The following is a 25,294-nucleotide window of genomic DNA, read 5'->3' on the forward strand; positions in this document are numbered from 1 at the left end:
CAGAGTGTTAGACATCTCAGACTGATGCCTTTCCTTGACAGCCATTTGTAGCAGTAATACAGATTTTGTAGGCAGAGTTAGGCTCAAAAGCCTGGTGTTTTTTCCTGAAGAATGTAGGAATGTTACTAAGGTCACTTTCTGAAGAAATAAAATTCCAAGAGTCACTGTGACCCTGGATTGCTGGTATTTCAAGACAGAAGGACTTGGAGTTTCAGTAGTGAGTGGAAGACATAGTCTTTGCTCTGCTGCTTTTGCTGCTAAATGGGGAAATTTAGAATGGAATTCAATGGAGTTCACTCAAATGAATTTAAAATCCTAAGATTTCATTTTTAATGTAATGCCTTTCAGCATATAACGGCCACAGCTACAATAATTTTAAAAACATAGGTAACTAGGCTATATGAAATTAACTGTGTTATCTTATAAAGAAAGACTGTGTGTGAATTGCTGTAGTTAATATAGAACTAAATAAAGCTTTTATCTTCTATTAAATTTTGTTATGCTGATTCAATTAATATTATTTGGCCTGGAAGAGATGGGAAAAAAAAAAATCTAAATCCTGAAATGCATTTTCAGACAGATGGATAGTTTTCAGTGGATTCAGGAAAATCCAGAATTATTAGGATCAATAAACAAAATAAAAATGATATGGGAAATATATTAAGCCTTATGCTTCTTTGGATAATAATTTAGCCCACTGGGACTATAGTTTTATTTTTCTTATTGGTTTTTACTTTTACTTTTGACTTTATATTTTCCTGTAGAGCATCTACAGCTTCTGCTCAGAATGCCCGAGTTCAGAGAAGATTTATTCTGAATCTTGATTGCCTAACTTGCATGGATAACTTTATAGGAACAATAGTGTTTTATGGCTCACAGATAGGTACAACAAGCAGGACTTACTGGCTAAATTTAAACATCTTTTTAGCACAAAGTGCCAACTTCTAATATGTTTGGAAGCAGACAGCATCAAGGATGTTTACTAATTCTATTGCAATCCTGAGAGCTGTCCTCTGTTCTACCATACTTTTAAACATGTGTATGTATGATCTAAACTTAGGACCATATTCTGTTTTAGGGCCATACTGTTTTGTAGCTTATGCAGAGAGAAATCAGAGTGGTAGTGTTTTTTCTATTTACACTGTAAATGATCACATCATGTGAAGGAGCATAGGAATTCAAATGGATTATGGACTCCTCATAGTAAAATTTATTTTTCATATTATTTACCATCTGAAAGATATTCAGTGAAATAGAGTTAGAAGTTTTTGCTCCCCCGTGCAGATAATATTATGTGGTTATTAAATTATTGCTGCATAAGCTTTGTACTACCATAACCAAACACAGTTATCATATAAACTGATTTTTTCATATTTTTGTCATATAACTATGTGAAGAATGACCAATTGGGGAAGTCCTTTAATGAAAAAAAGTTCTGAAAATAGAAATTGACAAAACAGTTATCTTTAAGTATTTTTTATTTAAAACATTAGTTTTAATATCTGGGGAAGTTGAAAGCAAGATAAAGCTTATGCAATAGTTCAAAAGACATGACAGGATTCAACTTTGAAGATATTTGCCTTCACATCCTAATTTTGAAATATTGCCTTGAATGTGAGTATGAAATATTTCAAAATTATATTTTTAAGGTGAACTTAATTTAATTTTGAAGTTCATCTGAACTGCAGAAAAAAAAAGAGTGCAAAAGAAATAGAAATGAAAAAAAAAAAAGAAATATTTACCCAATATATTTAACACAGGAAAAGTAACAGGAAGAAATAATTAGTTTTAACAGTCAGGAGTTAATCTGGTTCGTGGAGGAGTATTCACTTATATTTTAGGAGATATACAGAAGCAAAGAGCCCTTGATATGGACCTTCCAAATGGCAGGAGAAGGAATTTTTCACTTGCTGTCAATGAATAGGAGAAAACCATGCAATCACTGAAAATTAAAATTCATTTTCTTGCTAATTTATGAATCTGTACACAATCTTCTATGATATATGTTTTTTAAATCTTAAAATATTCCCCATACATTCCTTATCATCTGTCTTGAATAAAAAGGATTCAATTCAAATCATTAGATCATCAGTAGCTGCAAAAGCATTATGTTGCACATTTCTGTGAAAGCCAGTTTCCAGAGTGCCTCTCTTTTTGCAGAGCTTTCAAACCTCTGTTTGCTAAACTGTTTCCCAAGTTTCTCGAACTCCTTGTCTTCAACAAGAAATCCCAGACCCTGCTCCATGTCTTTGTGTAAGTAGGAGAAACAGTAGAAAATGAAGACAGACTAAACATATTTGTAGACTTTGACAGTTGTAAGGATATACTAACAAAGATAAAATTACACTTACATGAATTTTACACTGAACTTTTCACCAAGTATTTCACTAAGCATTGCACAAACCATTTCAGTGGAGTTGCTGAGGATATTTTCACCATTGTTAGAGAAAAAGTATTTCTCAGTGTTGGATCAGTAAATACACAATGTACATATTACAGATTTAAGAAAAATAAACGGATCAATCTCTGAAATAGAATTTCATACTGTCAAAGACAACCTAATATATGTAAGTATGGGACAAAACTGTGCATAAAATTTTATCTTTATCACCTGATTTTTTTCCTCCAAATGCCAAAATTAGTTTTAAGAATGTTGGGTCTGATTTTGCTATGTCTCTACATATGTATATACATAATGGTATTCTAAGAGCAACCCCATGGTTTTATTGGTCTGCTTAGGCATGAAAAGCAGTATTTGGTGTAAATAAAGCCTGTCATACTTGGACTTAATATTTTTAGTGTGCCCTTGAATGTATACAACTGGTTAGTTTTGCTTACAAAGTGCTGATGATTACTATGAAACATTGCAATAATTCCTTTCTTAGAACATCAGAGAATATTCATTGGCTTTCTAACATACCTTCACTTGCATGACGGTCCCTAAAAATGTTCTTGGGATGGACGTTAAAGCCTTCAATGTCATGTACTGAAGACGCTCTCCGTATACTACAAATACTCTCCTTCGATCTGGAATGAGTTAGTGGATTGCTTGTCTGTATCATGTCGGGATAAAGTCTGTCCCATTGCTCTTTAGGTGATGAATGGTCAAGAGGTCCTGATATATTAACCAAAGGTGAACATCTACTGGGTTGAATCAGTGCTTTTGTATCATCCACTTCTGAAGGACTACAGCTTTCTTTTGTAGGTGATTTAAAGTGCTTCATCGCCACCGAGTCATCGCTGTGCTTAGATGAATCAACTATCACTGCATCAGGGTCTTCCTGTGGTAAGGACTGCTTTCTGTATGTTAAAAGTCTCAATCCAGGTAACCGGAACCCGAGAAGTCTACCTATGTGTAAACACATACAAAAGAAGAAAAATATTATATATTAGTCTCTTGTCATCAAAATCTGCTTTTTTTTTCCTCACACATCATGGCGCATAACAGTAGCTATACATGATTGACATATTCCTAATAAATTACAATGTTTAGCAATGATATGTGTAAATATGGAAATATTACATAGATGTAAGTTTGTTACAGTGTTAAAAGATTTAATACTTTAGTCACATCTAAGTGAGTGAGTTCAGAACAGAGATAGCTGCATTGATTCCATAGCCTTTTTTAAGAAAGACAAGGTTATATATTCTGATGGTCCTTTCTAAATAAAAAATCTATGTCTATAAAAGACAACTAGAACATGTCGAGCTACTTTGGTTGGTAACTGTTTTCCTGAAATAAGTATTTGTGGATTTTATTATTAGAGGAACTCCATGTGCTTAAAAGTGTACTGATGATTGATTGATTTATTGGCTACAAATTAAACAGGAAGATACCAGTGATAATCCTTCAGGAACAAAAATTAAGTTGTGCATCAGTTTTGCCACAATGCCTTCCAATACTTATATTTTGTGATTAATTAAACATTTATTTTAAATGAAACATTTATTTTAAGTTAGTTTAAAATAAAAAGTAAAGGAATACATAGGAAAAAAACACAGGCAGCTCTCAAGCCTCAGTTGCATCTATATAATCTATACAATGCAATTATCTTTTGTACATTTGCATGGATGTAGGCTTAGTTACAGTAGGCTATTCTGAGTGTGTGGAAAACTATCAACTTTTTATAACAGAAAGAAACATCAGTAGAGACGAGAAGAAGTGTAAAATATGGTGCAAATAAAGAAAATATCCAGGAAGAACTATAAAATGTACAGACTGTCCCTCCAAAAAAACAAAGCCCAGGTAGCAAATATTTTAAGGTGTTGTGTAATGCAGCTCCTAGACAGAGGCACAGGAACTTCTGACGTACAGAAAACAGAGTAAACAGTTCAGCAAAAGAAATGCTAAAAAAAACCCAAATCCAAAATAAAATAATTGAAATAAAGGATCAGACGTCATTGGTCTGACTTATCTAATAGCTTCTTGTCACTCATCACTTTGCTAAACAAGTGTTATCCAAAGTGAATCAATAGTGAAATTATTTCTCAAAGGACATCTCAAAGAACCTTCCAATTCTTTCTTACTGGGATAAGAAATTGTTTGGGATAAGATTTAATTTTTTCAATCAATTTTAATTGCCAGAGTTTATAGCTAGCTAATGTTCATTAATATTTAGAACTGAAATTTATCATCACAAACTGAAATGTTTTGAAATAGCCTTTCATTGATGTCTAAGCCTAATAGCAAGTATAGAGCAATCAATGACACAGCTTAATCATTTAGTTTTTGAAAATGAATGTCCTATATCTTTAGTATTGAATTTATTTTCAATTCTAAATTAATTAAAGTGAGAGTGCCCTGCTCTTTGTAAAGGAAAACTCGTGCAGGAGCTAAAGTCGCTGCACTAGATAACACCACAGGTCCATCTAGTACACTTGGATCTCTGATATTTTTCAGTATTAGATACATGAAGAAGGAGTTTAAGAACCACTATATTGTGTTATTTCTCCCAGTATATTTACTGCATTTCTAGCTATGTGCAGTTCAGAAACTTTCCGATCCAGATATTGTGTTCAAACCACCATCTGAAAGTTTGGTGTACTTCCATGAATTTCTCTTAGTGTTTTTGTACACAATTGTACTTTGATCTTCAAATCATCCTGCAGGAAATAGTTCCATAAGTTCGGCATACCTTTGTGAAAAAGTGCTTCCTCTTGCTTGCTATAAACTTAGAATCATAGAATCATAGAATGGTAGGGATTGGAAGGGACCTTTAGAGATCATCTAGTCCAACCCCCTGCAGAAGCAGGTTCACCTAGATCAGGTCGCATAGGAACATGTCCAGGCGGGTCTTGAAGACCTCCAAGGAAGGAGACTCCACAACCCCTCTGGGCAGCCTGTTCCACTGCTCCATCACCCTCACAGTAAAATAGTTTTTTCTTAAAGTGGAAGTTTTTTGTGTTCCAGCTTCATCCCATTACCCCTTTGTCCTGGTGCTAGATACAATAGTAAAAAGGGATATCCCAACCACCTGACACGCACCCTTTAGATATTTGTAAATGTTAATAAGATGTCCCTTAGTCTCCTCTTCTTTAGACTAAACAGTCTCAGTTCCCGCAGCCTTTCATTGTATGAAAGATGTTCCAGTCCCCTGATCATCTTGGTGGCCCTGCGCTGGACTCTCTCCAGAAGTTCTTTGTCCCTCTTGAGCTGAGGAGCCAAGAATTGGACACAGGACCCCAGATGAGGCCTCACCAGGGCAGAGTAGAGGGGGAGAAGAGCCTCTGCACTTGTTCTTGTTGAACCTCATGAGGTTCCTCTGCTCAATTCTCAAGCTGGTAGAACTTGTTGCCCTGGGGAATGTGCTAGTTCTTCTGATAAGAAAAATAGCTAAGAACTGCTCCCTTTTATAGTCTCAATAATATTTATACCTTCTCATACATCTGTTGCATTCCTCTTTGCTTACCTCTCTTCCAAGCTGAAGAATGCTGATGTTATTGTATAGCATACCTTTGATCATCCTTCTCACCCTTCTCAGTTCCATTTCATTTCTAACATAACCATTTTTGACAGGGGCCTGAGCTACTCTCAGTTTCAGCGATCAATGCAGTGACATAACAGCTTTGTGTTTTGATCTTAGTTCATTTCCTTGTAATTACTTAAATTTAGTTGCCTTTTTGAATGATTTTCCTAGCTTGTGCTAATTTAAGATATTTTCACAAGAACCGAATAATTTCTTTCTTGATTGGTTATAATAATTTAGTCTCTATTATGTCTGTAAAAGAATTCATTTTCTGTTTTATCATGTGGCTACTCAGTATCATATGTCTGTAAATCTCATGTAATAGTCTTAATAATTTTGTGACATTCTCACTTTGCAGTTTGCACCTTTTTTTTCCAAGAAATTGAAAATGTATTCAACAATAAAGAACTTGGGAAACTCTACTGATAACATCTCAGTATCTAGAAATATAGGCAATTTACATATCTAGAAACAGGATTAAGTTTAAGGATGATTTTTTTCCTCACTTTACAATAGAAATCTAAGTTACAATCACCCCTTTTTTTTCCTTTTCCCCCCCTTGTCAATTTCTCAAAAAGCTTGTTGAATTCCAAATATTTAGTATTGAATTCATTACTCTAATGAATATACACACAGGATAGTAGAGCAGACAGAAAGCTCTATTACTTAAAACCAGGCTCAGGCATGTTTTTTAACAGACGCTAGAGGTGCAAATTTTCAATGTGCACAGTGCTATTCAGCAGAATGCACTTTGGGAACATGCATATTTCTTGTAATTTACTAAGTATGCTTGAACAAATTGCTTACAGTTAAAATTAATGAAGTACATTAAAGAATATGTTATTACTTTTAAACACACTCAATTTTAAAATTGAGTTTTGAAGCAGTTTATAAATCAGTTTTGAAAGCTTATTGCATCAAAAGTGAAACAAATACTGTAATTCTTTTTTCATCAATTACATTGAACTTCTTAAAAATATCATTCATAAGATTTTCTGGCATTAGACACCATTAAAGGCTTTTTGCTGGCACTCTATTTTAGTCATATTCATGGTGGTGCAGATGGTCTTTTCTGCTTCACCAAGTTAATATGACCATGTTGTACTGCATTACTGATTTAGCTATCTAACTGCCATTCAGCTGGAAAGAATATTCAGTGAGAATTTTGCTTCTTGCTAAGACTCTTGGACATGAAGTAGAAAACTTAAATGAGCAGCTTTTTGCTATTCTTCTATAAACTGTAATCAATTGTCTTAGAGTTAAAATCCTATTTCCTGCTTTTTAATTTCAATATTCTTTATAGGAGGAGTATTGTTATTCTTCTTCAGTCTATAGATAACGAACTATATGATGTGTTGCAAATTCCTGCAGTACTGCAGCTAAAGCTACCAGAAGACCCATTCAGCATTTGTCTAGTTTACATTAGACTTTCCTGCTCAACTCATTAATGATGCAATTTGTCATGAAGTAAAATTCATGGTCCCAGCCTGCTGTCCCCATGTAGACAAGAAAGGCCAGTGAAAGCTTTCGTGGCATATAGTTTATGGGGTAAAATATTTTATTTGAAAGCAGGCAACCTCTGCTTTGTGTAGGTATGATGTCAGAGCAGATTTATCTTGGCTTAAAATACTAAAACATTTTTGAGATACTAGCTATTTACTATAAATATACAGATGATGTTCCACTAAAATCCTTATGTTTTACTGAAGTTGAAGACAAGATTGCCAAGAACTTTTTAATGCTGAGTCAGATATTTGTGTAATTGTGGCTTGCTAAGAGCAACTGAGGAAAGCAGTTGAGTCTGAGTCACAATTCCAGGCTTGTGTTCCACCTCCTCCTTTCAAACCTTGCTTCACTAAATAAGTAATTTGCAAATGAGTTAATCTGTTGGTTGCATTTATTCTCTGTGCAGTCTTAGCTAACCTTTAGAGTTTCTAAATAGTAGAACTCAGACCAAAAATACACTGCAGATAAGAAAGGACACTTCTAAACTGTTCACAGATGTAGTTATCTCCAAAGTCCCAAATTTAAATTGACTTCTCTTGCTTTCTGAAAGCACTTTTTAATTTTCTCCCATATTTTGGGAGATGAAAAGAGAATTCATGAAAATAAAATGTTTTGGTTAATAGTTTTGTGAAAGAAGTGTAGGAAAAAATCTCTATCTCAATATGGAAATCCAATAGTCTTGTCTTTCCATAAGTATGGGAATGGGAAATGTTAACATTAATGGACAACTTTTATTCTTAAATGCTAAATACCATCATATACAGAATTTTGAGGTGGGAAAAAAAAGAATGAAAATTGATTCCAAGAAACCCTTATTAACAGTTATTATCATGTTTGCCAATTTCATTTTGCAAATGAGATATTCCAGCAAAAACATATCTGAATATGGATTTCTTTAGTAATCCATTACACTTACAGGCCAAGTAATTACCCTATCTGTTCTGTGCAAGCATTCTGTAACAAGAGGAATAATACTTTGTGGAGGAATGGTTAAGGGAGAATGGACATGGATCCCGGGGTATAATGTTAGGCCTGATAGGGCAAGGCAATCTGAGTTCTAGTTATATGAATTTAATGCACAATCAAGACCAGAGTCAGAGCCATGGTTAAAGCAGTAGCTATCATGTAGACAGCAGGCCACTTTCTGCTCCTTCAAGGTCGGACTGTTTTCAGCTAACGAGCTAACAGCTCAAGGTGGAAAACAACTTCGGAGAAAAACAAGATGGGAAAATGTGAAGGAGCTTGCTTATCGCAGAAACCGCAAGTAGGATGGACATGAGAATGTAATCTATTAGCTGCTGTTGCTGAGCTAGCTTTGAAGCTGCTGGGTATATAAGTTAGAGCCTGCTTTTAATAAAGAGAAGATTTCTGCCATCACTCACATTGAGTAGGACTGTTTTCTTCCCACCCAGCTGAGAATCGGACCCTGGGTTGATCGCCGCATGAAGTAGGCTTAGAGCTGGTTTTTCAGGCTTCGAGCCTGGTTTCAGGCTTCGAGCCTAGGTTTTCAGACTTCGAGTCTGGTTCATTTTTCAGGTTTCGAGCCTGGTTTCAGGCTTTGAGCCTGGTTCATTTTTCAGGCTTCGAGCCTGGTTTCAGGCTTTGAGCCTGGTTTTCAGACTTCGAGTCTGGTTCATTTTTCAGGCTTCGAGCCTGGTTTCAGGCTTCGAGTCTGGTTTGCAGACTTCGAGTCTGGTTTTTAGGCCAAGAGCTGAAAACTTTGCGGCAATACTTGACCTAAATATTGCCTGGCTACTGTGAACATAATCATCAGACTTCTAGTGATGAAAATGTGTACTTATATACTAGACACAATGGCAAAGTCAGAGAAACATTTACAATTGAGATAGCTTTACTTTCACTACAATTTCTGTAGTCATTTTAGAATTACTGGTAGATGCTATGCACTGTCTCTGCTTAGACCACGTCAATGCACATAGGTTTCCTGATTTCCTATCCTGAACACTGCAGAAGGGTAGCGTTAAGCGTTAACAGCTGGCTCCTCAAAGAATTGCTTGGCTAATTTTTGTAGCATCTCTAGTAGCAGTGTTACTGTCATGCTGATGCAGAGAAGTAGTTATGTAGAAACCAGTATCTGAAGCTGCTTTCAGATAAGTCAAGCAAAAGGAAAAGAGGTAGTAGCTGATCTCATGCTCCCTAACTAGGAGCTAGATTTAGTCTATTAGACTTAGGTTTGCACATGATGAATTAACATACAGAAATTGTCAGAACTGTTTCCTGGTATGACATATCACCTGTCCTAGGCTAGAGGCTGTACATGTTCCAGTACAACGTGTACACACGGAAATAGTGTTGAAGGAAATCAAGTCTTGGATAACTGGTCTGGCTATAATATGAAACATATTTTACTTTTTCAGTATACTATTTTAGAGAATGCAACATACATATCCAAAATGACTAACATTCTAAACAGAGAGAGATTTCCTTGACAGGGGCAGGTAAGGTAAGTTGGTTATGACAGACTCCATGGTTTAATTCAACAATACTTTTGTTCTGAAACTCCCTCAAACAATGAGCAAAAGAACTTTCTCAAAAGGAGCACGTGTCAACTCTTTGCTGAAAGATTTTCTGAAAATGGAATACTTACTGTCAATGAATTTTCAAGATCTAGGTTATCAAAAATATAAATACAAACAATTATTGAATTGCTGCTCAAAGACCTGTAAACATGCTCTAATAACATGCAAAAGACTGAAGGAAACAGTTGCTTTTAGAAATGGAATTTCTAAATATTGACAGTCTAAAATAGCAGCAATTGTTTGAATGTATTCTGTGTAGACAATGAGACACGATGCTGCCTTCTTTTCTGTCTGGGTTCAGCAGGCCTTAGGTCTGAGAATTACAGCAAGAGACAATTTTTTTTCTTCCTTTCTTTTCTCTCAAATTGGATCATTTTCTTGCTCTGCTCATTAAATAATCTTAATTTCCTTCTAGACAAGGAGAGGAAGACATAACTAATTATTAACTTTATGGTCAACTTTAATTTTATCACTTCCGTTTTTTTTATTTTTCTCTAAAACTTAAGGTTCTATGAGTATTATTAACAGCAATCTTTTTTATGTTCTCTTGTAAGTGAGAAAGTTGTTTTATCTCTGTGCTGGCGATGGCACATTTTTGTCTTCAGGCTATACTTCTCCTAAAACTTACTATTGAGAACAGCTAAGACAATATGGTTCAAAGACCTTCTGCCTACACTAGGCCTCTGAGGTAGCCTGTCAAAACATGAAAGGAAGGGAATTAAGTCTTTGGTTACAGGTAGGGTTATACTGTGTGTGGTTGACCAGTGCATTTAATCTGCACAATGTTCTCAGGGTCTTCCTCAAAAGAGAGAATCATTATATCCTTGGATGTTAATATGAATTGGTACATTTATCTGTCTGGTTTTCTTCACATTTCTTGATAGAGATGCCATTTTATGAGATCTTATTCATGATGTTAAGATTACAGGAGTTACAGTGGGGTTTTTTTGTGAAAAAGCTGGAAGAAAAAGAATTTTTTTCCTCTCAGAAAGATATTTTACTTCTTGCATTTTTATTTCTTAGGTATAATTAAAAGTGGAAAAGAAGGAGAAAGAAAATAACTGCAATGAAATAAAATAGCAAGCATCACAACAAATATGGTGGATTTTCTTTGTAGTTGGAGAAAAGAATTCATTCCATTTATTAAATCAGCTTCTCGAGAAATTCTCAGCTCCTCAGCACCTTGGTTGCCAGACTTCACAGAATAAAAATATTGCTTTTGTCTGGGACAGGAAGCCTGAAGAAGTTCTCTTTATATTTTAACACTGAATTTATGCACTGCTTCCACAGTGTGTTTTGTTTGATTGATTTTTTTTTTTATGCTCTACATACAAGAAATTTCAGCAATAAGAAGCTGAAAAGTATCACTGCCTTTGGATTTAATATGTCATATAATTATACGAAATGTAATACTTTAGGTGTTAAATCTATTGTTTGCAGGAATAAGTAATCAGGGTGGTAGCAAGAGCCATATTTTGACTTTCAATCTCCTAAAATTATAGAAAATGTAATGAGATATTGAAATAATAGAATGAGAACAAAGCAATAAAGGACTTTAGCAGACAGAATTTTAGAAGATAGATTTACCTGAAGAAGAGCCACTCGAAAGGTTGTTACCATCTGAAATACAATTAAACTAGATTTACAAAAAGCTTTAGCTTAAAAAGATAACAGATTCAAAAAATTAAGACTATTAAAAAAAGCAGGTAGAATATCAAATTTCCACACAATTTAGAAGCAAAATCAGGTAGCTTGAATTCATAGTCAATATATGTATTCTACAGAAGATTTGTTCTAAAAGTATATTGTCTTTTTTATTTGGAAAATTTAAGAACTATTCCATTGGGAAATACTTTGATAATTACTAAGTTTGTCACATAGTTCATTATATGTTTCCTATTATCAAGTTTTAAAGTTGGCTAACATTACAGACAGAAAACTAAAGTAGGTGTATCCAGACTAACATGTTATTTCTCATGAAATTGAATCTCTTCTAATTACTTAGTGATCATTTCTTTGCTAGGAAATGCTAATTTTTTTTGAAGAAACTTATTGAAAAGTTGAAGAATTCATCATCTCCTTAGGAAGAATGGGCTTTATTCACTGACACTTGTTTAGACTATGACTGTAGATAACTTTCATATTCCTGACAGGGCTTACTGATTTCATGTCTTCATGGGAAGAACTCTTCAGATTATGTCTTTGCCAACTGCTTTCAGCTCTTTGAAATCCTAGAATGGTTTAATTTTGAAAAGACCTTTAAGATCATCAAGTCCAACCTTCAATCTAACACTGACAAGTCCATCACTAATCTATGTCCCTCTGTGATACATCTACATGTCTTTTAAATACCTCCAGGGATTGTGACTTGACCACTTCCCTGGGCAGCCTTTTCCAATAGCTTGACAATCCCTTCAGTGAAGAAATTTATCCTAATGTTTAATCTAAACCTACCCTGGTGCAACTTCAGGCCATTTCCTCTTGCTTATTACTTGGGAGAAGAGACCAATCCCCACTTTTCCAAAACCACCTTTTGCGTAGTTGTGGAGAGTGATGAGGTCTCCCCTTTGGCCTCCTTTTCCCCAGGCTGAACACCCCCAGCTCTGTCAGTTGCTCCTCATAAGACTTGTTCTCCAGATCCTTCACCAGATTTGTTTTCAGTCCCTGGACATGCTCTAGCACTTCCATGTCCTTTTTGTAGTGAGGAGCCCAGAACGGAACACAGTATTCTGGGTGCAGTGTCGCCTGTGCTGAGTACAGCGGGAAAATCACTTCCTTGATCCTGCTGGCCACACTATTTTTTATACAGGCCAGCATGCTGTTGGCCTTCTTGGCCACCTGGGCATACTGCTGGCTAATATTCAGATGGCATCCAACCAACACCACCAGATCCTTTTCCACTATGCAGGCTTCCAGCCACCCTGCCCAAAGCCTGTAGTGTTGCCTGGGTTTGTTGTTACCTGAGTACAGGACCAAGCACTTAGCCTTCTTGAACGTCATGCAATTGGCCTTGTCCCATTGCTTCAGATCTCTCTATAAAGCCTTCCTGCCCTCAAACTGATCAACACTCCTACCTAACCTGGTGTCACCTACAAATTTTCTGAGAGTGAACATGATCCCGTCGTCCAGATTATTGATAACTATATTAAACAGGACTAGCCCTAACACTGAGCCATGGGGAACATCACTGATGGCCAGCCACCAACTGGATTTGACTCCTTACCACCACTCTTTGGTCCTGACCAGTTTTTACCCAGTGAACAGTACACACAGAGAATTTTGTGGGAAATGGTGTCAAAGGCTCTACTAAAGTCTAGGTAAATCACAGCCACAGCCTTTCCCTCATCCACTAAGCAGGTCATCTTGTCATAGAAGGACATCAGGTTACTCAAGCACGGCCTGCCTTTCAAAAAACAATTGTGACTGGGCCTAATCACCTCATTGTTCTGTATGAGACACATGACAGCACTCAATATGACCTATTCCATAACTTTTCCTGGCACCCAGGTCAGATTGACAGATCTTTAGTTCTTGTAAATGGATAACATATTTGCTGACTTCCAATCAACTGGGACCTGTCTGGTTAGCCAGGATGAAAATCATTTATCAGGACTTCTGATAGTTCCTTTAGTACCCCTGAGTGGATGCTATCCAGTCCCGCAGGTCTGTGTATGTCTAAATGGTGTAGCAGGTTGTAAATAATTTCCACTTGGATTATGAGGGCTTAATTCTGCTTCCTGTCTCTGACTTCCAGCTGAGGGGACTGGGGATCTGGTTTTACCATTAAAGATTGAGGCAAAGAATATATTAAGTACCTGAGCCTCTTCCTCATGCTCTGTCACTGTGTTTTCCTTCCACATCCAACAAGTGATGGAAATTCTCTTTAGCTCTTATTAATGTATTTATAGAATAATTTTTTTTACTCTCTTTTTACAGCAGTGACCAGATTAAGTTCTAGCTGGGCTTTGGCCCTTGTAATTTTCTCCCTGAATAACCTCATGCAGTTCTCCTGAGTGATCTGTCCTATTGCAAAGATCATGAACTCTCCTTTTCTTTTTTTTTTTTCCCTGAGGTCCAGGCAAAGCTTTCTGATCATGTAGGCCAACCTTATTCCCTGCTGGCTCATCTTTTGGGACATTGGGACAGGTTGCTTCTGTACCTTTAAGATTTGCTTTGTGTCGAGTGTCCAGCCTTCCTGGCCTCCTTTGTCCTTCAGGACTGGATCCCAAGAGCAAAAAATGAGCCAAAAATTGTCTTACAGAAGTCCAAGAGATTAGTTTTGCTGTCCCCCACCCCCTCCCTCCCTTACTTCTCTGAGAACAGAAAACTCTGTCATTTGGTGATGGTTATGCCTAACATGACTCCAATCATCACATCAAATACAAATCCTTCTCTGTTCACAAACAACATGTCTAGTGGGATGCCTTCACTAGTAGGCTCCCTCACCAGCTATGTCAGAGTTATCTTCCACACATTCCAGGAGCATCCTAGACTGTTACCTCTCTGCTGCATTGTATTTCACCAGACATATGGTAAGTTGAAGTGACCCACAAGAACAAGGACTAGTGATTTTGAGACTTCCTCCAGCTGTCTATAAGACTATTTCATCTGTGTCTTCATCCTGGTTGAGTGGTATATAGCAGATTCCTACAATGATATCTGCCTTGTATGCCTTCCCTGTGGTTCTTACCCATAAACACTCAACCCTATTGTCACCATCTTAAGCTTAAGCTCTAGACAATCAAAACACTCCTTAACATACAGGGCTATCCCATTAACTGTCCTTCCTTGCCATTTGAAGGGTTGATAGCCATCCATTGCTACACTCCCATTGTGCAAATCATCTCATCATTCCTTGATGGCAACTAGACCAGAGTTTTCCTACCACACAATGGCATCCAACTTCTATTTCTTGTCCATGCTTTCTGCATCAGGGTAGATACATTTCAGCTGGGCTATTGACTCCATCATATTTTTGGAGGCAGAAGCCTTAATTTCTATGTGATCATTCTGAGGTGCTTCTGTGGTTTATAGCACATCAATAATCCTTGTCAGATAGTAATGATAGGATTCTATGCGTGAGAAATAAGCCACAATGGTGGTAAATCTCCTTATTTTTATCTATAGATCTATTTTGTTTGCTTATCTTAAAATAATGTCTACTCCATATTGAATAATATAAGTCAGAAAACATATTCATTATGATGTGTTCATCTCAAAGCTTCTCAAATCCATTTAAACATTTTTATTCTGCTATCTCTTTGTCTGAGCTTGAGATAACCTTACAGTTTTGATTTCTCCCTTGTCAAGGTTAAAATCTCTAATTCAATTTAACAAGTGCACAGATGTGTTAAGTTTTCTGTGCTAGGTCTTATTATGAATAATAGAGACATGTGTCTCTGTCTTCCATCAGAGAATGATGGAAAACTCACTGCCTTTATACTTTCCTGAGGGTATGTATTACAAAGTGGGATGACTTTGCAAAATCATTATCCTAGCCTTTAAGTTATCTCACAGAACCCACCTGTTTGTCCTGAAAAGAACAAATAGATATAATATCTGTTAAAAATGAATAAAAATATTGGACTGGGAGAAACCTCCTGGGTCTAGTTCAGTCCAAGAATCTTTTTCATACTAACTTCTCATGCTTACTATGTATTTATTTAAAAAGGAAAATTTTCAAGGTCTCTGCATAGCCAGAATATTGTCAGCTTGTGTTCCTTTACCCATTTCAAGTCACCACCACTGAAAGCTACTGAAAGCTGTGTCATTTGCTCTTTTTGGTTTGTAATCTCTTTAAGCAGATTGTCTTTTCTTATTCAATGTTTGTACAAGATATAGCAAAATAGATCTGTGATCTTAGCTGTGAGAGGCTGTGATGCAAATAGCTAATTACAGTGGCTAGAATCCAAGGAGGTTTCATTTCTAGTCTGTGCCACAACAGTAAGTGTCGTGAGGAAACGGGAATATGGCCACCCCACTTGTACTTCTCTGTCTGTAAAAGAAGATTAATAGAATTTATTTACCTTGACTGTTCTCTTAATTCAGCAGTTAGGTATTTGTGGAACACTGAAGGTGAAAGTACCAGAGATTCTTCTGTCCTTTCTTGGTGATTGCTGTTTGGCTATACTCCTTTGTTGAGAGTTCAACATTGTCTCAGTTTACCTAACATTCGCTGTAATTTACTTTGGAGACAAATACACATATTGACACTGGGGTTGTCAGAACTATGCTGTCTCTTGTCTAGATAGAAATCTTTGTCCTCCTGGACACGATTTTTCTTGACTAGTCCTCACTTATGATGAATTTGTTCCCAGAGGTGCAGCTAAAAATAAGACCCTGGACAAATTTCTCATTACATTTTGGGCAAAGTCAAGGGGTTACTATTGCTCATACATTCTATGTGGCAAACTTATATGCATCAAACAGTATACAGTATTTCATGACAACATTGTTGTCCAGATGTTTAGGGAAAAAAAAAAAGTTTGCATCTCACTAAAGTGCTATGCTTACTTATAAAGAAAAGTGTTCTGCTCAGACAAAATCAAATACTGGGTTATGAGTTAACTCTTTGAATTAAAGGCCAGATTTTCATTTCAGTTATGTTTGTTTTATTTGCAACTTCAGTGGATGCAGTGATGTCTACTCTTGAGATGTATCTCCATTGCTAGGATGAGGATAGAGTCAAACTTGATGAAATGTAGACACCCTGAAGAATCTCCTTGCTTGAAAGGTTTTCTGATTACGGTTTTAGCTGTTTTAAGGATGTTATTAACCTGTTATTTTGATTGAACCTTATCCAAAAAGTAGGCATTTTTTTGATATATAACAAAGCTTCTCATTTTATTTAGAGGAAGAAACCCAAGAAATTATTCCAGTGTGTCTTTAACAGGCTTATAGATTTTGAAGTGATAAAATGATAAGACAATCCTCAAATATCCCCCTTCATCAGAATGCAATTATAAGCTTAACCAAATAACTTTCTGAGCTTTCTCCCATGAGGTAATGAACACTGAGTTTGGGAACCAGTAGTAGATTATAGGTTAGCACTTCTAGCGAGTAAAAATGTTTTCAAGTTAATTAATAAAACTTGTGATAAAGTTACTTAATCTGACTTTAGCTATTTTAGCCTACATATTAATAGAAATTTTACTTTAGATAAGACTGAAGCAAATATTAGAAGAAACACTTATAGGTCAGTAAAAAAGAAGCATGCTCTAGGTGAGATAGAAAATGAAGACAACTCGGAATTAAAGTTCTGAGCAGCATTTCTCATCTTTCATATATGTCTACATAATTATTCCACAAATGGTCCACTTGGAGTAGAAAAGTTATACCTATGTTATTCATATTGAAGTCAGGCTTTCTATCAGTGTGAAATGGCTGCTGATTTTCTCTGTATTCAATCTCCGTTATGATTGATTTTGATATTTTGCAGATACTAGCTTTACAGACACAATGTATTTGATAGCTTTGAAGAACAGAATCAGGTGCCAGAAGCAAATACTAGTTAAGGCCACTAGGTCTGTAAACTTCTTTAAAAATTCCTCATCAAATTGGGGGAGTGGATGAACATGCTAGATTTGAATATTTGACAGATTTGGGAATGAAATTGGACACTTACATTTCTTTTCCTCAACATATCATTTAAATTAAATTAATTAAATTAATTAAATTAATTTAAACCCCATATTTATATGCAGAAGTTATGGTACCTTAACACTTTATAATAAAAAGTTTATTTAAGTCTGTACAACACACCGTACAGGAATTCTTATTTTGGTTGACAGCTGTTACTAGTAGACAAATTTAAATGATAATTTAGTAGTGTTCACAGAGTTTTTTTCCTAAACTGGTACAAAATCACATCTAATTTAGTTCAGTGTAGAAAATCTACAGAAAGCACTTTTTTAATTTCCTCTTTTCCTGTTAATGAGTCTAACAGGAAGTTCTCTTCTTCTAAAAGCATCTTGCTAAATAGACATTGTTTATGCATTATTTCAGTTGGAGATAAAAATTCTACACCATTTTGGCAAACGATTAATTTATGGATAACACTTGGGAATAATTTTTTATCATCATAGTAACAATCAAGCAAATATTATTGTTTTATCAGATGAGATAAAGAACATCTATGAAAATGGATATAGCATAGTAAACTATATCTATAAAAATACATATAGTAAAATATATTTTTAGTCTTTAGCTCAAGACTTTTGGTCTTAACACTTTAATATGCTAAACAAATATACTTTCACTTAAAAAGTAAATATTTATGTCTTCAAGCATTTTATAGATAAAGTGAAATGGAGTAAAGTTATTGTTTTTATCTCTGGGTATAGAAGTTCATTTCTTAATTATAAAACATTCACAGGATCTGAGAAAAGACAATGCAAAACTCAAACTTATTAGAAAAGACTCAAAGTAAGAATGCATAGAATTCTCATATCTGGAAAAGAGACAAAATTTAGTAAGAGTGATTGGATGATGAATGAATATCTCTAGCAGAAATCAGTTTCTCACTTTAATTGTGTGTTGCACCAATACATCTTCACCACAGAAGAGGATCTTACACAGTATTGGAATAAGTGCTTACAGAAGAAATTTACTCACCTCTCTGGATATAAAGATGAGACAGACATAGTATTAAATAAATTTTATTAGAAGTTTTTGGATTTTTTTTTCTACCAAAAGGAAAATTATATAACAAGAACTTCCTTTGTTTTACTGGTGAAACGGCAGTTATTGAAAAACAGATTTGTGGCAAAAAAAGCGCAATAAAACAGAAGAGAGTGAAAAATCATTTGGCTGTGATATAGTAGTTCTTTAAAAATTTGGTGCATGCTAGGATTTTCCAAAATTTAGCTATTTGATAGTACAACTCTGATCAGACTGCCATAGAGAACTGATGATAAATTCTTGCAACGAAGAATAAAGGGAATAAAAGATCAGCTGAAAGGGTTTTTGCACTGTTATTGTGAAGCTGGTATCTTCATGTCTTACATTACTGCCTATTCAGCTTTTTGCTGCCTATGGGATAGGACTAGAAAGAATTCTATTTATACTCAAATGTGGTCATCAAACTCTTGGCAACATATTATTTTTTAAAAAATAATCTGTTGTTATCATAATCTGCCTAGCCCTATGCTGAGTTAGAACGTAGCTGTGTTAGTCATCATAATGGCACATAAGAGACAGGATCCCTCTCCCAAAGAGCTTCCAAACATTGTTTAAAAATTCTATCTGTTCAGCTGGTAAATTTTAAATTTTCTACTTATCTAGAACTAAATGTAGTATCTGAGCCCAACCTAGCAAATGTCAGTTGCTTTAAATAAGTCTTTAATTTGTTCAGAGGGCCTTCAGACATTTTACAGATTGAAATCTCTCTTTTCTGTAAGAGCTCTTGAAAACAGAATGCATTGTATAGATGACATGAAAAGTTCTTTCCTTATGTTGTGTTAGATTTCAGTCATGAGAAACATTGTGTTAAGTGGTCTTGTTCAAAACTGTTGGCTGCAGCTAGCAGGATAGATGCTTTTAAGAAAACTAAAGATTTTTCAAAGGTACACTTTGTAAATTTGATGTCAGCTCTTAATAAATCAATTAGAGGAAGAATGATAGTATGGAAGAGTTATCTTATTTTCCAGGGTCAGGAAAACAACTGTAATCTTTTTGTTTCCTATCCACTTTTAATTCTTCTCTCCTGCAACTTGACTCCATCACTTTTATTTGCTCTCACATTGAAAAGACATTCTAATATGAGAAAAATCAAGCTAAGAAGCTCTGTAAAGAAATCTCTCATGATCTGTGTACTTCTGGGTAGTAGATGTTAACACAATCTGAAACATCTTGGCTATTTGTCAGAGATGTATTGCACTTGATATATGGCTGGTTGTCTCTCTATTTTTATTCTTTAAATTAGATGTTGAATTTGAACAGTTTTTTTTTTTTTTTTTCTTTTTTTTTCCTGAGACAATATCCATTACTGTCTATTTTGTGTGTGATCCAATAAAAACAAATGACCTGTTGACTTGTTGATGTAAGTTACAAACGGTGTAAAATGATGAAAAAATAACTTTCTCTTAGAGAAACTGCTGTTTGCCTGTCTTATGGTGGGAATATGAATTTAAAATGATGTTTTTATTGGTAACCAAACCACTTTTCCGTGACTTCTTTTGTTACTTATCAGTCTCTCTCTGCCTTTTCTAAATTTCAAAGCTTTTGTTTGTTTGTTTGAACTAAAATCTGCCATTGGAGAGCACACAATATCTTGCAGTTATTTCTGGATGTTTTGCACAGGTTGGTCTCTTTCTTTAGAATTCTCTCTGCCAAGAGGAGTTTTTGGCTGTGCAACATATTTTGTATCACCATGCTTCCCATCCTGCCTACATAACAGTCTGCTCTGAAACCATATGCAACAAGGTAGGAGTAAGAGCAACCATGTGCCTGCTCTAGTTTATGCCAGTTTCTGGCATCTGGCTGTACTCACTAGCAGGAAAATAGTTCAAGTCACCTTTGCCTTCTTTTGAACTTTGATCTTTATTATGTACTGAGCTTAGAGACCCACCTATTAATTTTTCAAGAACTCTCAGCAAGGAAATTCCCTATGTATGTCAGGTTTAAATACTGGAAAACAAGAGAAGGATGGTTTGGCTAAGTAATTTTTTTTGAGGATGTCCTCTTTAGCAGCTTTTCATTTTAAAATACGGAAAGTGACAACACTTGAAAATGTACAGTGATATATCACAGATAGCAGAACAAAAAGCTCTTTTTCAGTACACGAAAATCATGAAAATCTTTTTGTGTCCCAGATCATATTTTGTCTTCTATTTTTTCAATAAAACCACACTAAGCATGGACCAGCTGAAAAATTTCTTTTTTTTTTAAAAACCCTGAAATGTTGAAAATTCACAAACCTATGGTATCCTAATTTCTACCCTGAAGTAACAACAAAGTATAAAGACAGGCTTATTCAATATAATTTTAATGGTTTTGATGTACTTTTATTTTGTCTCCTACCCCTTAATGGGATTTTAATCACAACACTACTAGAAAAAGTGTTTTCCTGATATCTCAGGAAAACCAGAAAAAAGTACTGCTGTATTGGTTATTAAAAAAATCCTTCACAAAACAGAATAAGAAAAGGAAGTATAAAAAGCACAATATTTTTAATGTTATAAATAATATTTTGAAGACTGTTTTAAAAATGTGATATTTGATGAAATAATTAAAGCCAGTAATGGGAATTTTCCTTTCCACAGTCATAGCTAATGTTGTAGGGTTATATAGATATAAGTGGAAAGACTTCCATCTGGAGCAATTCAGTTGAGCTTTTTCCCCACACTTAATGAAAATTGTACTTTCTAGTATCCCAATTAGTTATAGTAATACAGTTCAATCTTTCAAAAATGTAAATAATTCAGCAATATTATTGAAGGGACTTTTTGTTTATGTTTTATTTGATAGTCACAAAACTTTGAGTTGAAACCTATGTATTTTATCCAGAAGATACAGTGCAGAATGTCTAGACTGTGAAGAGTGGCAAAGACTGCTTTCATCAGAAGGAATTGTTAATGCTATTGTATGCATAGCTACAGACTGGCTCCTTACAATCTTCTCAACATAACTAGTAAAAAAAATAATACAGCATTTAATTACTTCAGGAAGGGTATAGTGCTTATGTTGGGAAAGTTCTCCCTTCCCCCTCTTGCAGTGAAGATTGTACTGGTCTTTGTCTTCCATCTAGAGAAAGCTGAAGTGTTGATTTAACAATCTGAAAACTAAAGCTTTGGGTCTCCTTATCATACTGATATTGTAGTTTATTACACTGTGAAGAGGTATTTTCCAACTGCTGCTGTGACAGCCAGGGGAGAGTGTTAGTGCACGCTGTGCTTTACTAAGAGCTTGTACAAATGGGGATGTGTTCTGGAAAATCTTATAGTAAGAACATATTATGTGAGTGCAGATGCAAAGCAGGAGGAGCACATGCTGTCACTGCACAGGATGAAGGTCAGCAAAAAAGCACATGTTCTGCGGATAGTGGAACAGAAAGCTACACTATCTAGCTGTATAACAAGTGGACTTTTGTATAGATTTTTCTGATTTTGACAATATTATGTTCAAGAGTGGAATAGAAACATGCATTTTCTGTATATCCAAAAAAACCCCAAGCCAATCTAGATACCTCAAATTGGTGAAATCAGGGTGTTTAATTAAGTTTTAATGGTTTCTTTTTCCTCATATTTTGTATTTTCTAGTCTAATCAAGCTTCCAACCAACTATTTTTTTATTTGGAAATGAAAATAGAAATATTCCATTTTGAATAGGTAAGGTGAAATATTTGGGCTATATCTTGGGGTTTTTTTTTGGTAGTTTTATGTTAATAATTTTTTATCAATGACAGGGTACTTCTGTGAAATGTCTTACTTTTAATGAATTTAAACTTCCTAGCAGTACTCAGAAAACCACGCTGTCAGTACTACCAAAGATCTAATCAAGTATCTTACCAACATTATAACAGGTTTGTCACTTTCAACTTATTATTATTTTGAATTCTATCTCAAATTAGCGAGGCAATGTGGCTTGTATCTTATCTTTGGTATCATTATTGCCCTGGTTATTCTCCCAGCTAAAAGTTGAGGTAAGCAGAGAACTTTCAATGAGTAACTTACGATTTACAAGTTTGGATGGCAACATTGGCTTGCATTTCTCAGGAGATGCCACATTCTCTTCATCTGTTACATACTCAAAGTTAATAATAAACATCATCGCTACTCCCTCTTGGTTTTTCACTGGAATTATGTGGGTGTTGCAAATGAAGGTAGATCCTGCAGATGGAGATAAAAAAAAAAGAAAGAAAAATACATAAATGAAAAGGAACTTCATTTTTTTCCACTTTAGTAAATCCAGTTACACCAATAGGTAGTGAGAAAAACTTTTTAATTTATTGACTAAACATCAAAGACATTATTATTTAATTTAGACAGAAACATCTTCATAGAGATGAAATATATTTTGATAATTTGTTAGATTATTAGATTATTACTTCTTCTGAAAAACTTTTCTTTTGTATGTCAATTTTACTTTTCCTTTTTTATTTGCTAGAAGTACCTGTGTAGACAGACTTGTAATGTAGAGGCATTTAGCTCTGGAAGTAGCAATGCAAACACTGTTCCAACCACAACACTAGCAAAGAAAGCAGAACCCCATTCTTCTAAATGTCACACATTCTTCAAGCTTTTGGTTCTATTACAACAGAATGAATCACACATTAAATATTTATGGGTGTAAATATATCACTATTCTTATTTTAGCCTTCAAACTTTTGGAGTTGTATAATGTTTAGGTTTGTATTAAAAATTATATTTGCTATCTGATCCTATGGGGTTTTATGTTCTATCACAAAAAACTTCTAAGTGTGGTAATAGTTTCCAGTGACCTTCAAAAGTATTTGTCTTAACTGTAACATACTATTTGAAGCATAAATTTAAAAGTACCCTAGTTTTCATATACATGGAGCATACCCACCCTATACTGAAATGAACAGAAGGTGGAATGTGTCAACACCTATGGTACTCAGGGTGTTCTTGTTCAAATGCCTAATTACAGATTTAAAGAATTCCTTGTATTAATTCTTCCAGTATAATTCTTAAGAAGTTTAATTTGACAAGGTCATTAGTTTTGACGTAATTCTTTCTATTAACCTAAAAGAACATAGTGGTTCCAAAAATAATGTGATTGCTGTAAGCAATACAATAATGTGCTAAACGCTTCATGCAAACACAACTGTAAGATGGTGTCTTTCCACCATAGCTAGGGACTGGTTTAATGTACATCATCTGCAATTTATCCATTTAAATGCAGTAATCACCAAAACTTGACAGGCTGTGCAATTTGACCAAAACAAATCCCGATCTGAGCTACAGAAGAATCAAGAATAAGTTTTGTTTTGCTGTTTTTGTTTTGTTGTTTTTTTGCCATTGAGGAGGGAGATGATAAAGCTGTATATCATTGTAATCAAGATGAGATTCTGACTTCTCATATTTAATGTAGTACTTGCTATAATGTGGTATATATGGCAGTTTGAGCTATCTATAAAACAGACATGCTCGCCTTTCAAGTTTTGCAGCTGTACCTTCAATCCATTTAATAAAACAGTTAAGCTGTGGCACTTGCCATAGTTGCCATGGTTACAAGCTCAATGACTTTAGTAAACAGAAAATAAGCAATTTAAGACTGTTCTGTTAGAGCTAAAAATAGCAGTGCTGCAGGCCAAGCATTTCAACATAGACTGGTTAAACAGAGAGTCTGAAGAGAATTCAGAAAGAATCCTTGGGTTTTTAGCTAACCAATAAAAAATATCTATTGAGTTTAAACTGTCAAAATGATATTTATTGATTTGCTTGGAAGGAAACACTTACTATTTCATGATGTAGGCTATGTTTTGACACACAGATTTCTAGGTTGACCAGATATCCCTCAATTGAACACCTTTAACTCAAAGGACTTGAAGTGGGTCTAGGCTGAGATGTGCGTGGCTTTGAAGAACATTGAACTCCAGTGAATGTTTTTGCAAACAAGGATGAGAGGAGCCTCAGACTTCTTTAAAAACTTTACTGCTTTTGAAGGCAAGAGTGTTTCAGCTTTTGAAAAGCTTCCCACAGTGCTAAGTAATGACACTATCTCTCCTTTATGTAGAACATTCCGCCCTCAAACACTTACAAACTTCATTTGTACTGGAGCTAGGGTTTCACATTTCACTAGACATGCAGAGGCTGTTTAGCAGTCCACAGCTTAAGAATGTGGCAAACAGAGTACGGGGTTAAAAATTTATGTCTTTTGTAGAAATATTCTGGGAACAAAATATGGGAAAGGTTCATCGCTGGCATAATCCAGCATAGTTCCTTTGAAGACCCATTGCACTAGCAGGCTGATGAGTCCAGTGTAGTTCATTAGTCTGAAGTTTTTCTAAGACATTTTTACTTTTTAAGAGGCAGAGAATATTTACTTTTCACAATGACTGGAATTGGAATTCTGTAACTAAACCAAAAGACAATGCCTGTTGCTGTCATTGTTAGTGTTTGTCTTTAGTAGAGGAACTGTTATCTGTGATACACTCATCTTTATCTATCTCTGCTGAAACAGCAACAAGACAAAATACTAAATAACAAAGAAGACTCTAGTAAGACTGAAAAAATAACAGTTGAGTTAACAATGAAAGAGTTCTAGCAAATTCAAAATATAAGCCTTGAGTTGTTGGAGTTGATGTCAATAAAGAAATAT

The 25,294-nt window shown here is 35.0% G+C and overlaps 1 protein-coding gene across 1 annotated transcript in view; it reads right to left on the reverse strand.

Moving 5' to 3' along the window:
- The window catches only part of KCNH7 (potassium voltage-gated channel subfamily H member 7), a 242,621-nt gene that overhangs the window by 82,908 nt on the left and 134,419 nt on the right, over window positions 1-25,294 (reverse strand). The window contains exons 3-4 of the mRNA XM_062004706.1: window positions 22,680-22,839; window positions 2,921-3,345 (exon numbers count right to left, since the gene is read on the reverse strand). Coding sequence (XP_061860690.1) covers window positions 2,921-3,345; window positions 22,680-22,839 — 585 coding nt within the window. The remainder of the gene's footprint in view (window positions 1-2,920; window positions 3,346-22,679; window positions 22,840-25,294) is intronic.

This window comes from Colius striatus, chromosome 11, assembly GCF_028858725.1.
Source record: "Colius striatus isolate bColStr4 chromosome 11, bColStr4.1.hap1, whole genome shotgun sequence".
NCBI classification, from domain to species: domain Eukaryota; kingdom Metazoa; phylum Chordata; class Aves; order Coliiformes; family Coliidae; genus Colius; species Colius striatus.